At 45.6% G+C, this 15298-nt stretch overlaps 1 protein-coding gene across 7 annotated transcripts in view; it reads right to left on the reverse strand.

Annotated features, from left to right (window-relative positions):
- Gne (glucosamine (UDP-N-acetyl)-2-epimerase/N-acetylmannosamine kinase) overlaps positions 1–15298 on the reverse strand; it is a 40368-nt gene that overhangs the window by 4770 nt on the left and 20300 nt on the right. For all 7 annotated transcript variants that reach the window (XM_006238006.5, XM_006238008.3, XM_039109125.2 and 4 more), the window contains exons 4-8: positions 11191–11343; positions 8994–9206; positions 3776–3863; positions 2600–2810; positions 132–261 (exon numbers count right to left, since the gene is read on the reverse strand). In XM_006238006.5, coding sequence (XP_006238068.1) covers positions 132–261; positions 2600–2810; positions 3776–3863; positions 8994–9206; positions 11191–11343 — 795 coding nt within the window. The remainder of the gene's footprint in view (positions 1–131; positions 262–2599; positions 2811–3775; positions 3864–8993; positions 9207–11190; positions 11344–15298) is intronic.

Below are 15298 nucleotides of genomic sequence, written 5' to 3' on the forward strand. Positions count from 1 at the left end.
AGGCATGCGTGGGGCCCGTGGGGAGCCTGGAACCTAGTCACAGGCAGACACTGGCCCCGAGGCTATGTGTGAAGATTCTGAATGGGAACACAGACAGGAACATTTCTTGGATTTGTAGTTTAAAATCTCACCTACTCCCAGAATTCTGCAATTGAGCTTCACGGCTTCTGCTGCCGCTTCCACACACATCTGCAGGATTAGACTAATCCTTTCCTCATAGGTTTTAGGATTGAACTGGGTGTACTTCTTAACTATTTCACCCTAGAAGGGGAGAGAGAAAACAAAACACAAGTCTGTCGTGGTGGCCGGCTGAGCTGAGGAGCACACTCCGTGAATAGTGGCCTTTGCGGTGACAATCAGCCCTTGTGGAGAAGGCGGGGTGTCTGTGTGTAGAGGGCCTGAGATGAGCCTGAGTCATTTCCTGGGAATCCATCCCAACACAGGCTGCTGACACAATGGCCGCTCCATAGCCATCGGGAAGACTCTCTTAGACTTCTGGTCAATGGCAAGCAATCTAAACCTAGTCCATTAAAAAGTCATAATCCCTCTTTTCAGGTTGATACAATTATCTAATCAATACTGAGGCAACTAAATTGTTACCCTAATGTTTTCATTTTAGTCATCTACTGTAACGAAGGCCAGTAATGGTGTACATACTCAACTCAGGACACATTTCCATGCGGACTGGCACATTGCCATGTCTTGTAGAATACCGTCCTGATTTAATCCAAAACAGAGACAGCCCCTCCTCACTATTCCTGGGGTTCCCGGGCTTTGTTTTGTTTTTTCATTCACCTCAACTGTGTATTATTTTGCTTCAGAATAATGCTATTAAAAATTCCCAATAATGTATGATAATTTTATGAGACTCTAAGAGCCTATTGAAATGTTGACTATAGTTAGGTTAAATTTATAATCCAATTTGTGAGGTGCTGACATTTAAAAATACTCAAGACTTTCAGATACTTTTTTCAGGCCTTTGGCACTATTCCAGAATTTTATTTATGTAAATCATGGTTTTATGGTTTTGATTATTCTTAGGAATTTGGGTTGTTCTGAGTCGGTAGCCTTTTCCTTTCATATTCTTTTGTATTGATGGATTTTTATATGTCAAATACAAGGATTAAAGCTGCTTATCATTAAAAAATAAATCTACAGGAGTGCTTCTCAACTTTTATTGTGTGAGTCGGCTTAGCATAACTACGGTGTCCCCAGAGAGTCCAAACTAATGAGTCTGCGGCAGGAGTCAGACACCGGGGTCTTGCAGCATCCGAGCACTGTTAATGTGCAGGACGTTGGACAGTCACATAAAGGGACCCAAAGTCCTTGTCACAAATTCACCTAACCAGAAAATTATTGATACGTATTAAGTCATAGTATCAGCCATTTACTGGATCACCCTAGCTCTACAATCCAGTTAAGTTCTTCACATGACCCATAAATTGTATCTTTGCTGTGTGTAATCTCCATGCTGTCCCTTGCTTTATTCCTTACAGGACAGAAAACACTTTTTCTTAATTTCAATTACAATTTCATCTCTAAAAATGTTGTTGGTCAGTGGTAAAAACCCTATGTTTGGAGAATAATCTATTAATTTTTTTTTTAAGTATAGGGAGGTCTTGGGCTGAAGAAATGGCTCAGTGGTTAGGAGCACTGGCTGCTCTTCCAGAGGTCCTAAGTTCAATTCCCAGCAACCACACGGTGGCTCACAACCATCTGTAATGAGATCTGATGCCCTCTTCTGGTGTGTCTGAAGACAGCAACAGTGTACTCACATAAAATGAATAAAAATCTTAAAAAAAAAAAGTATAGGGAGGTCTTTTGCTTCTCTTAAGATAGCTATGGTGTGTTTTGTTTTGCTTTTCATTGATTGGCCTAGTAGTATTAAACTTCTAATAATTCATGTTTAAAATCTTTGCTATTTCTCAAGGACTGTTGAAACTTTATATGTCTCTGATACAGTAAACAGATTTCTCTGGGAGGCTCGCTTTCTTAAGTCAATAAGACATCATTTTAACATAGTCTGCTCTTTTTAATGAAGGCCCTCTCACCCTGCCAGAGCCCCAGCAGTGTGTGGCTCTCTGTGAAAATCAGGCTATGAAAATGAACCAGAGATGTACCCAGCTGACCACTCCTTAGACCACTCACCTGTGAGGACTCTCAGCTAGGTGCTCACTGGACTTCACACTCATGGTGTCTTCAACTCAGTCCTCCAGCGGCAAAGCCCTCTCTTCCGTCTAAGGGAGCCTCACCTTTGCCAACTCGAGATTTACTGCATTGGATTCCCTAACGGTTTACTCTGAAATGTCTGTTTTGTTTTTTGAGACAAGATCTCACACTGTGGCCCAGGTTGCCCTCAAGCTTGCAGGAACCCTGCTGCCGTGGCTTCCTAAGTCCAGGGATTATAGGCATTAGCTACACACCAGCTTGAAATGTTAACCATCGGTGGACACGAGATGCACATTGTAATGGACCTATGGCCCCATGGGTAAAAGATAGCCCACTCCTTCCTGTGTGCTTCCTACTCCGGCCCCCACGCACACACTCTGAAGGTCAGCCACTCATTCCAGGCGCACAGCTAAGCTTGCCGTGAGTTTACCTTCATGCTAACTATCGCCACTCTCAGATTCGTCCCCCCGAGATCAACAGCCAAGGCACTCAGAGTTTCGAGGATATGGTCAATATCCTGAGAGATGTTCTCCTTCACGGGAGGGAAGCAGAATTTCTTCTGTAGTGGCTCTTGAAGGTCGATGGATTTGAGAAACTTTAAAATCCTTGGAACAGCATTTCCATCCCCATATATCTTTGAGCTGCAATATTCAACAAAGTCAGTTCAGGGAAATGGTTTAGCCACGCATGACAGGTGACACTGAGGTCACTGAAATCTGAGTCTTCAGGGAGAAACAATCTGTTCTTTTAAAATAACCTCTCTGGCTGGGGAACTACCCAGTGGTAGAGCACTTCCCTGGCATGCAGAGACCCCAAGTTCAGTCTCTTGCATTGCAAAACAATAAAACAACATCCCCACAACGTGTGTATGTGTGTGTGTGTGTGTGTGTGTGTGTGTGTGTGTGTGTGTTAAAGCGTGATACACGTGATAAGTCATTCTATGAATTTATTTTCTGTCAATTAAAACAAAAACTAGAGCTGGGCACGGTGACATACAACTTTAATTGCAGCTCTTGGATGGTAGAGGCTGAAGGATCTCTCTGAGTTCGAGGCCAGCCTAGCTTACATAGTGAGCACTAGGACAGTCAGGGCTGCATAAAAGAGAGACCCTGTCTCAAAACACAAAGACAAAAACAAAACAACAACAGCTCTACAAATCATAATGACACAGAGCTCAATACAGAGAGGGCTGGGCCTTTGGAAAACACTGTAATTTAGAATCTAAATTTGGGGCTTTCTGTCTTGGTTTGGGTTTTTGCTATTTTAGAAGTTTTAATCTTTACATTTCTGAAAAATTACCATATTGAAATAAAAGGGAGAGCAGTGGAAATTAAGTTTTAAGGAAAATCAGATACATTATTTTCTAGTATGTAGTCAAATTATTGCAGTGAAACCCACTGTAGGGGCAGTACTATTATAATTAGCATAGCAAACTGTAAACGTTCTCCACTGGAACTGGGCAGACGATGTCTTTCCAGCTGCTAGGCTGTGCTAACGGAAGAAGGAAAGTCTGTTAAGACGGGTAAATGGTGATGGACCACAGCTTCAGTTGGTGCCTGAGGTAGCTCCCGTTTAATTACTCCAAAATGAAAGGCTCTATACTCACCAAGGGTACTGTTTACCGAACTGGAGGTGTAGTGCTTGTAATATTTTGTCTTGGGTGTCAGCATCCCGGACATGAAGAACATTCTCCCCTAAATAAAAACAGAGACATTAGAATGATGTGCAGGGTGACTGTCCAGAGGAAGACAAATAGCAGCAGTGCTGGGTTCACACAGACAGCAGTGCTGTGCTCACACAGACAGCAGTGTACTGGGCTCACACAGACAGCAGTGTACTGGGCTCACACAGACAGCAGTGTGGGGCTCACACAGACAGCAGTGCTGGGTTCACATAGACAGCAGTGCGGGGCTCACACAGACAGCAGTGCTGGGCTCACACAGACAGCAGTGCTGGGCTCACACAGACAGCAGTGCTGGGTTCACACAGACAGCAGTGTACTGGGCTCACACAGACAGCAGTGCGGGGCTCACACAGACAGCAGTGTACTGGGTTCACACAGACAGCAGTGTACTGGGTTCACACAGACAGCAGTGTACTGGGTTCACACAGACAGCAGTGCTGGGCTCACACAGACAGCAGTGCTGGGTTCAGTTCACTCCTAAACCCAGCAGATCGTAAAATGCTCTTGGTACGATTCCCCTGCAGCAGACAAGATCTTTATCCCCAAAGAAAACAAACCACAGCTTTGTTCATTTACTGAGATCAGATAGATCAATGTTTGGTTTGGGTTTTACAGACAATGTCTTACTATGTAGACCTGGCTGGCTTCTGACTTGTGGCTCTCTCCTGCTTCTCCCTATGTGCCAAGATCACAGCTGTGTGCCACCACATATGGCTTCTTTTGTTGTTTTGGGTTGGGGTTTGGTTTGGTTTTGGTTTGGTTTTTGGACGTCTTGCTCTACAGGTTGGCCTCAAACTTAGGACCTTCCTATCTCAGGCTCTTGAGATAACATGCACCACCACATCCAGTTAGGATGAGTTAATCTAATGCTAACAAACTGTTTGCCTAGATATCTACCAAGTCCATTCTCAACTAGCCAGCCAGGCCAGCCAGTCAGTCAGTCAGTCAGTCAGTCAGTCAGTCAGTCAGTCAGTCAGGCAGTCAGGCAGTCAGGCAGTCAGGCAGTCAGTCAGTCAGTCAGTCAGTCAGTCAGTCAGTCAGGCAGTCAGGCAGTCTGCTAGTCAGTCAGTCAGTCAGGCAGGCAGGCAGTCAGGCAGTCAATCAGTCAGGCAGTCAGGCAGCCAGCCAGCCAGCCAGCCAGTCAGTCAGTCAGTCAGTCAGTCAGTCAGTCAGTCAGGTAGTCAGGCAGTCAGGCAGTCAGGCAGTCAGGCAGTCAGGCAGTCTCAGTCCATCCGTCAGTCAGTAGCCAGTCAGGGCTGGCCAGCCCACTGTCAGGCAGGCACTTTCTCTCTGTACATCTCTGACAGTGTGAGAGAGTATAAACATCATGGATAGCCAGGTTTTCAACAGGCTTGGCTAAGGGGAGTAGAAGAGAGGTGACTGGAGAGAAGCGAGGGGCCAAGGGAGGGTTTGGTTTTGTTTCCCAAAATAGGAGAGCCTAAGTATGTTCAAGCAGCGAAGGAGTTAAGCACACATGGAAGAGAAAGGTTCACTGATGGGCAGGAAGGTCCCAGAAGAGACAGGGGGGAGGCGGAGGGGTTTTGAGCGTAGGGAAGAGGCTGGGCAGACACTTTTCTGGTGTGGCTGAAGACAGCCGCAGTGTACTCATATAAATAAAAATATTTTTTTTTTTTAAAGAGGCTGAACAGAAGATAAGCAGGAAACACATTCATCTCTGAGACCCTGGCTCCACTGAAAGCAGGTTAGAAGGAAAGGGAGCCCGATGGGGCACGTACATGTAAGTGCGCTGACAGGAAGTGCAGAGACTACACTGTCATACCCACCTCCAGGGTTCCTTCACATGGACTGTTCACTGCTTCAGCCGGATCCCCATAAAGCTGATCGCAGCTTAAGGTGTCAACTTTAATGTGTTTAAAGGGTTCCTTTAATGTAGCCCATCCCACTACCTTGCATTAGCAGTCTACATGGCACCTAAAAATCCTAGTAGTTTCCTTTCGGGTTTGCATACTTATCTTCCTTGAACCACTAAAATGCCAATTATATAAGAACGTCGGCCCTTGGCAGTCCCTACAAATCACCATGAAGTTCTGTTGGGTCTGCCCATCTTTCTGAGTTCTGATTCAGAAAACCATAATGGTGCCTTTTCCTTCTCTTCTGGGTTTTTTTCTTTCTTCTTGGATGAAATAGAGCCAAAGTACACTTTCTCCCAGGTAATCTGGGCTTCTTACTCCCTCGTTTCTAAAGCTTTCCTCCCACCACAAGGCATTAAGTGATCCTGCGCTTTCCGCTCCAGGGCACAATCTCACAGAGCATGGCCGGCCTCAGCTTGCTACCTGAACTTCTGACCCTGCTGCCACTACCTCCCGAGAGCTAGGATTTCAGGTGTGCACCACCACGCCTCGGTGCCCGGACTGAAGGCGGCTCGAGGCACGCTGGTAAGCACTTCCAGCTACCCTGTGACCTGAGTTACTTAGTCTGTCACTGCCATATTCCACAGCCTCGCACGTGGTAAGTGTTTGTTCCATTTTTAAAAACAGGGGCTGGGGATTTAGCTCAGTGGTAGAGCGCTTACCTAGGAAGCGCAAGGCCCTGGGTTCGGTCCCCAGCTCCGAAAAAAAAAAAAAAAAAAAAAAGAACCCATTTTTAAAAACAAACCTGAAAGAATTTCCCTCTTGGACTTCTATTTTCCCTAAGGAACAGGAAGCAAAGTAATGTTCTGGGAATGACGTGAAGATGGTAGAAACAGGGCTGCGATGAAAGGAGCGGGAGGAAGGGCAGCAGGGCTGGGCGGCCGGGCTGGGGCGGCAGGGCTGGGGTTCATCTCTGTAGCTCTAGTCCAGATCTCTCTCCATTAACGACATGCATTTTCCCATGAGCTACAGACACACATTTGCATGCACACAGCATTAGAACCTAACACTGGTTACACCCATAGCTCAGTCAGCATGGGGTTAACAACCCTACACACACTTTCATTATGCAGGGTCACCACACTCCAAGGACCAACTGAAAGCACACATGCCAGCTCAGAGAGCAGGCTGGCACACACAGACAGCCACCGAGTCCCTTTCAATCAGGCTAAGAACCATACTTGAGGTCCGCTAAGCTCAGGCCAGGCATGGTGGAGCACACCAGCCTGCTCTACAAAGCAAGCCCAGGACAGTCAGGGCTACACAGAGGAACCCTGTCTCCAAAAACAAAAACAAACAAACAAGTGAACTGTTTAGCTCTAATTGATTTTACAAAGCAATAAAAATGTTATTAGATCTATAAAAGTGGTGATCACGTGTGTTACGATGGCTATCAGGCTATGTCTAGTGATTCGCTTCTCTCACCTGCTCACTGACGCTCTAGTCACAACAGGTAGGAGACAGAAACAACCTGCAAGCCTTCAGCTGATGACTGGATAAATCATGACGTGTGCAGGCAAACAGACTGGGAAACACACCGATGAGGTGACCCATATGGAGAATATAAATGCTGTGTGTTCTCTGATTTGCAGATCTCAGCCTCCAGTCCTTAGATCTGTGTGGTTATCCTGGAATAACCACAGACGCCGGAAACGTAGAAAGGGTTCATGGGGGCGGGGGACAATATGACACAGGTTCTGTGGGGGGAGGTAGGGAAAACGGGGGATGCTGTAGCTGGGGGGTCTGGGGGAAACTAATTCAGAGGGAGAGGGAAGGAGGAGAGATAACAGCAAGGATGTTTGGGGAAAAAACCAGGAAAATGCATACTTTTATAAGATGCATTTATAATGTTGTCTACCCCTGGCCCCCTACTCAGAAAGGACCACAGACTATCTAACAAAAACCCCAGTGCCAAGAATGGGAAACCAAGTTAAGAGCACTGGCTGCTCTTCCAGAGGTCCTGAGTTCAATTCCCAGCAACCACATGGTGGCTCACAACCATCTGTAATGGGATCCGATGCCCTCTTCTGGTGTATCTGAAGACAGTGACAGTGTATTCACATTAAATAAATAAATAAATAAATCCTTAAAAAAGGAATCTCCCTTTGAATTGTTGGTTTGGGGGGAGCAGTTCAAAAGAACCCCTGAACAGTCCAGGCCATTGCCATTGTCCCTGGTCGTGTTCTAGAGCTGGAACACAAAGACCTGGATGAACCAGCACACGGGACACAGGACTCGGAGTGAGCTGGGCCTGACCTAGGAGCCTCCTCCCTCAGGACCGGCTCTCGTGGTCTCAGAAGGTGGCATACAGGCTGCGAGGGAGAAAGGCAGTCAGCAGTCCTACCAGGCTGGGAAGCCCACAAACCACGGTGACTGCTGGCAAGTTATCCCAGCAGCTGTTTAACTGGACTTCAGGATGGCTTCAGGGCTAGTACTGTAAACTTAGTCAACTAGCAGTAGCTGGAGAGGTCACAGAAGCTACCGGAGAACTAACTACCGCCATTTTCCTAAACCAATATAACTTCTGCTACACTCTAAGCAGTTATACGTATACAGATAACGTGCATCTCACCCCTCATTAAAGAAGCTTCTTTTCACATTAATTGATTACAGAGATTGATCATGCCTGGTCAACATGCAGGGAGTAAGAGACTGGGGTGGCCAACCTCAACTAGGACATCTATGAAACAACCCTACACGTAAGGCTCAGGGAAATCACAGAAATTTTAAGATGCAGATGACCAGGACACCTACTTTGAAACAGTGTCTTCTAGACTTGACAAGGAAGTCACACCCACTAAATCTCAAGAATATGGCTGCCTAAACAAGGCCAGAACAACACCAGCTGACACTACCTTGTGGAGGAGGAATTTCACAAGGCCTCACCCTGAATGGAAGACTTATAGGCCATCAGTGCTTAGTGAGAGGGGGTAAGCAGCTCCCCTACAGGTTAGCCCAAATGGTCCACCCTAAACACACGTACAAACAAGCAACAGGTACGGATTCAGTAGGTGTGTGTGTGTGTGCGCGCCCATGCACACACACGCGTGTAAAGTAATAAATCAGAAGTCATGCATCTGAGAAGGAGTTGGGGGGAAACAGGAGGAGCTGGAGAGCGAGGAGGAGTAGACGTGATGTGAATGTAAATACACTGTTTATGTATGACGTTCTCAAAAAAAAGGGTAAACATAAAGAATGTGGCCAGTGCCAACCCATCACACACAGAGCAGAGCTGGTCAGCTGAGATCCAGGCAAAGGCAGGTACCCACCCGTTTCTCTTCCTATCTGCCGCGTGCCCAGGTTGATCACAGGGGTTCCAAAGGCGCCAACCTCACGCACTCCACAGCTGCTATTCCCAATCATGCAGCCAGCGTGGGCGACCAGCTGAATGAACTGGTCAAACGGGACGTGCTTGACTGCGCGGAAATTGGGGTGATGCTCGATGCCCTTCTTCCGCATCACTCGAACCATCTCCTTGCTGCCTGTGAGAGTGATCACACCGCATGATGAAACACGACTGCTTAATCAAAGAGACAGAGACATTACTGCTTAGTGGTGAGTGCAGCCCTGATCCTCACCCAGTTGCTAGGGAAAGTCACGTGACCACTCATCTTTCGCTGTTTTGCGCTGGGGTTTTCGTGAGCGGCTATCTGCACCTCATCCAGGAGCTGATACACAGCAGCTGGGGGTTTCAATTAGAACTTAGCAAGTAGATATATTTTAGCAAGACCTCCATATAAACTTTCCCCTTAGTTAAGAGGCTAAAACAAGCCAGCAGTTTCTAAGCAGGAAGGTCATAGGCTCCACTCAGAAGCCGGATAGAGCTGCTTTGCCTAACTCTGCTCACATTTTCACAAACTCTCACCTTTGTGAACTAAACTCAAGGCAACATGGCCAGGGTCCAATGCCACAGCTGCCATTTTATTTTAAATGGCACCACTTTAAAACAATTTAAAGCTATGAGAAAAAAACAAAACAAAAACAATACTTCATGATCACTCCCTTGTCTTTTTCTTTTTCTACAATTGTGTGCGTGTGCCCACATGTGTGTACATGCGTACTGGTCATCTGACTGGAAGGCACACAATGCTCACCAATGGGTAGGGGCCATCAACCCACCAGAAGCTATGTATGTATCCCTTCTTTTTCTTTTAAACTTTCTCTATGTGACAAGATAGGTAAATGGGCTCAGGGTCCAACACCCCGCAAGATGACAGGCCACTTTTCTTACATGCCAACCCTCACCTACAATTATGGGAGAGCTTGGCACTCTGGAAGGTCCTGCTATCCCAAGGCTCCACTTCGGTTTCAAGTCTAAGCCATGTGCACTAATCTAGTTCTTCCCTATAGCCCACCATAGGCAAATTGCAGGCACTTGGGCTCTAAGATGACAAGGTTCTGGCTGCTCACAGACAGTGGAGGCACATGTGGGGACCTGACTCAAGTAATTTTCCTTTAAATTGAAATGCTTTTTTCTTTGAGTCAGTGTTCCAAGGGATCCTTCCCCTAAGCATCTGCGTGGCTGTGACTGCAGAGACACAGCCACTGCATCTCAGGGGCCATTTTATTTTGAACAGAAGAAAACTCTCTAATTCTAAAGTGTACACATTCAGGAAAGTTACTACAAACAACACATCATTTGGAGCTGAACAGATAAATTATAATTACTGATACAGGACTTACAGGATCTAAAAAGAACCTTAAAGGTTTTTGAAATATTTTATATTGCCTGATCAAAACCTGGCTTCAGAGTCTTGTTTCTTCTAACAGAAAAGATTCTTCTGGAGTGGATGGTAATATCTTAGCATTTCAAAGAAAAGGTCCCACTTCTGTTACGAAAGGAACCCGAAGAGTCCTACAGTGAGTAATGTCCACACCAATATTTGAAAGTCCCTTAGTGTCAGACCCTGACTCAACCTCTGTCTTACATCTCAGATCCCCATCAACTTGCCTACGGTCTTGATTAGCACTAAAGGTCACGGCTCTCAGGTGACCATCCACAGCAGGCTCAAGGAATGACAGGTTGGGGACTCCAGATCCAAACTCCCTAAGCTCCAGATTATACTTTGAGGCATAGCTAGCATAAATAGGAAAGAAAACAATTAATAATAAAGGCTATCTTACTGAGGCCAGTGGCATCAGCACTTGCTGGAGACACTCTTCACCATGAGGTCTAAGGTTTATGTCTCACAGGCCTTAGAGTTTCTTCTCAGTGCACACTGAAGGGAAAAGACTGAACACGGGAGCAAACTGCACATTGGCAAGATCCTCTAAAAAGTATTTACTGCCTGTGGTCTCTACTGGACTTGACAGAAACATCACAACCTCTTGATCTACAGCAAGCTAGGTAACCTTTGACCAGGATGCACTTCAGAAGAGCCTTTAATAAGATGGGCAAGAAAAGAGGTGACAAATGTCAAAGTTTGAGAAGGTTCACAGTGTAATCTCATCTTCAAGTTCCATTACCTGCATCGATATTTGGAAACAGAACTAGGGTCCTCTTGTTAAATGAGATAAGAGCATCCAGTGTCAGTTCGAACATCTTTATGGAATGCTTAATGTCGGTGGTCACCGGGTGTTGCAGGGCAACAATGTAATCTTTACATTTTACATCATCACCTGTTTAAAGAAAGGGAACCACAGAGCTTCATTAGTTAAGACTCTTGTTGGTACCGGTGGTGTTTGTTTTTGAGGTAGAGTCTCATGATGTAGTGTGGCTGGCCTGGAACGCATTTTCAAAGGTGAAGAGGGAGCCAGCCTCTCTCATTGTGTTAGCAGAAGTCTAAAGGACAAGCCTGTAGGTTACCAGGTAACCTCAGTACTGGTACCATAATCGACAGGACGATACTATGTATCGTTCTCCCGACTCACAGCTGCCACCCGTGGTGCTGTAATGTGAATAAGCTCCTTCCTGACAGGTAAACAGAGGGATGCTCTCCGGCTTCACCATGGCAGTGGAGGTACCCACCCTCATCCTCACAGTGTATCTACACCACCAACGTCTATGCAGACAATATGCTCCAAGGATACCAGCTCCTCTCAGAGTCTCTCCACCCCTCATCTTTCCCCTTACCTTATAGAGAGCAAGTTCTGATCTCTTCTCAGAGGGTTTTCTTTGAAAAGGAGAGGGACCCCTCACCCCAGGAGTCTGGGAATTAAAGTCAGGGTTCACCAATCAAGTATCCAGCTACACTAGCCCTGAGGGTTGGGATGCTAAGGACTTCTATAGTCCCATGCAAAGGAGCGTCCCGTACAGTGCATGGGTAAGCAGACGACTCAGGGGAACTCTAGCAGTTCTTTCCATGAGTGATTTCCACTTCCCATGGACCTTCTACTTTGAGTGTAATTTTATAAAACTCTGTTTATTATTATTACTAGTGAGGGGTCCTGCGCATGCTATGGCACACACAGGAGGACTTTCAGTCAGTCTCCTTCCATTATATAGGTCTCAGAAACCAAACTCAGGCTTGGGTCACGTGTCTTACCAGCTGAGCCATCTCACCACCCTCGACTGTGTTTCGTTTTGGCACAGGGTGTCCCGTGTTCCAGGCTAGCTTTGCACTCAGTATAGCCAAAGAGAACCTTGAACTCTTGATTTCCTCCCCAGAGCTAGGATTACAGGCATGTGCCACTATACCTGTTTGTTTGTTTGTTTGTTTGTTTGTTTGTTTGTTTGTCTTTGAGGCAGAGTCTCACCGTGTAGTGGTGACTGGCCTGGAACACATTTTCAAACATGTTCCCCTTTCAAAGAAAATCCTCTTTCTTCTGAGAAAGAAAGCTCAAGGCATTGAGCCAAAACTGTCTATTCCCAGCAGTGAAGTCTGATGTTAACTATGTGGTATCTCTCACTATTACGAGCTTAATGTATCCTTTCGATCTTGCTAATATTTCATTGGGATCATATTAATGTTCAGGTAATAAAGTTGCATGTTGTAAGTGACCTGCACAATTTATTTTCCTGTAAGCGCAGTGATAACATAAGAAGCTGTTAGTAGGGGGCTGGGGATTTAGCTCAGTGGTAGAGCGCTTACCTAGGAAGCGCAAGGCCCTGGGTTCGGTCCCCAGCTCCAAAAAAAAGAACCAAAAAAAAAAAAAAAAAAGAAGAAGCTGTTAGTGGAGAAGCAAAGTGTATTATTTGTACGAAATCCATTGTTGCCAGATAGACAGTTCTGCTCACTGTCTTGTGTTTTCCTTTTTCACTGGCTTAAAAAACAAAACAAGAAGCTGGGTGTTGTGTGCACACTTGTAAGCCCTGCAGTACATGTGAAGATGAGGTAGGAATGCCACAAGTTCAAAACTAGCCTGGGCTATGCAATGAGTACAAGGATAGCCAGAGCTATAGAGCTAAGCTCTGTCTGAAAATAAAGAAATAAATATAAAAACTAAATATCCAGGTTTTGCTGTTTCTAGAATGAAGTATAAATGGTCAAATAGGCTTTAAATTTGAATTACAGTCTTAATGCACTGTTTTTTCATTTAAAAAAATTAGTATTCTTTTTCAGGCACGATGTGCGGGTGGGGGGGTCAGAGGTCAATTCTGTGGAATCCGTTTTCTTCCCACCTTTAAGTGGGTTGTCAGGACAGCACTGTAAGGAGGCAACAGCATTTGCCGCTGAGTTCTCTCACTGGTCCTCAACTCTTGCTTTCTAATGGTCACTTTCTATTCATTAGAGGTTTTCAGTGACGCATTTCCATAATAGAGAGAAAGCTGACAGTATGACCAGAGCAGAGGGCAGGAGCATTTACTCAGACCCGTGAGGTGGGGAGAAGAGACACGACATCCTTGACAGCAGCACACCGACCCAAAGACAAGGCATGGAAGAAGTGGATGAGCTTACCTGTGAGAAAGCCCAATGGCGTTCCTGTTTTAACATGTCTGAACTAAAACAGCTAATCTGGGCCCACCAAGAGGCTCCAGAGATAAATGTGCTTCTGCTGACAACTGGAGCTGTAGGTCAGGGCCCACAAGGTGAGAGAACTGACTCCCACACAGTGTCCTGACCTCCCAGGGTACTGCGGCACACACACGCACATAGACACACACAAAATACATTTAAAAAATAGATAAAAGTAACACTTTTATTTCTTTGATTATGCAATTACCAATTTCTGTTCTTTAATTTCATTATTCAACAGATCTGCTTTTCATAAAAAGTACTAAATAATTATTCCTCATCGCCAACATAGTATTTTCACTGTAGATTTAGTTTCCTGCCTTGTTTCATTTTCTCTGTGTAGCCCTGGCTGTCCTGGAACTTGCTCCGTAGACCAGGCTGGCCTCAAACTCAGAGACCATGCGCTGCTATTAAAGGTGTGTGTTTCCACCGTCCCGCAGTGTTCTTACTATTAAGTTGGTTCACTCATATTTCTGTTTGTGATCTGGTTTTCCTTACTCTGTTAACAAAAGGTAATTTTGTTAGCAGAGTAAGACTTGAAGGCTTATTTATGAAGATCACAAAATCTAATACTTCACCTGCTACTGTTTAACAATACCAGTGCCCCTTAAAGTGCTTGGTGTGTGAGCATGAGGGCCAGGGTTCAGAGCCCTAGAACCCACATTTAAAAACAAACAAAACAGAAAGCAAACAAAAACCAGGTTTGAGTCAGGCAGTAGCTCACACCTTTTATGTAGGACTTGGAAAGGAATCAGGGGAAGGAGGAGCTCTGTGAGTTCAAAGCTAGCCTAGTCTACATAGCAAATTCCAGGACAGGCAGGCCCTCAGAATAAACCCTGTCTCAAAAACAACCAAACCCCCCAAACCCAAAACTAAAAAAGCAGGTATGGGAGCGTCTGCCCAGAACCCCAGCGCAGGCATGAGGGAAGACAGAAGCTCTGGGGCTTGTCGCCCAGCCAGTGGCGACCAGCAGCCGCAGCCTCGCTTATCAAAGCTAGAGTCCAGTGACGCTGGACTGGCTGGCCCTCTGCTCTCTACCTACCCCCCAAGCTGGGACAAGGCCTCACCACCACAGCTGGCTCTTTATAGTGAATTCCTAGGCGTCACCTCAGGTCCTCATGCTTGTTTGCCAAACATCTGACCCCATGAGCCATCTCCTTGTCCTTTTCCCCATTTGTTGACAAAGTAGGAACTGTGACTGTCAACAGGTGTGGTAGCATAGGAGGGAGATCAGGAGGATCAGGAGTTCAAGGTTATCCTGAGCTATATAACAAGTTCAAGGCCAGACTACACTAGATACTGTCTAAAAAATAGAAAAAAGAAAAAAGGAAGAAAAAGAAAAAAAAGGAAAAAAGGTGTTGGAGGGGGAGGCTGGAGAGATGGCTCAGTGGTTAAGAGCACTGACTGCTCTTCCAGAGGTCCTGAGTTCAAATCCCAGCAACCACATGGTGGCTCACAACCATCTGTAATGGGATCTGATGCCCTGTTCTGGTGTGTTACAGTTACAATGTAGTCATATAAATAAAATAAATAATAAAGAAGGAAAGAAAAACAAAACAAAAACAATGGGAGGCCATTAGGTTAAAATGCTCAAGTCTTGACCTAAGTAATCCCTAGATCATACCATAGAAGGACATACTGACTAAGGGTCATCCTTAGACCTCTGTACATAATGCACA

This window comes from Rattus norvegicus, chromosome 5, assembly GCF_036323735.1.
Source record: "Rattus norvegicus strain BN/NHsdMcwi chromosome 5, GRCr8, whole genome shotgun sequence".
Classification (NCBI taxonomy): domain Eukaryota; kingdom Metazoa; phylum Chordata; class Mammalia; order Rodentia; family Muridae; genus Rattus; species Rattus norvegicus.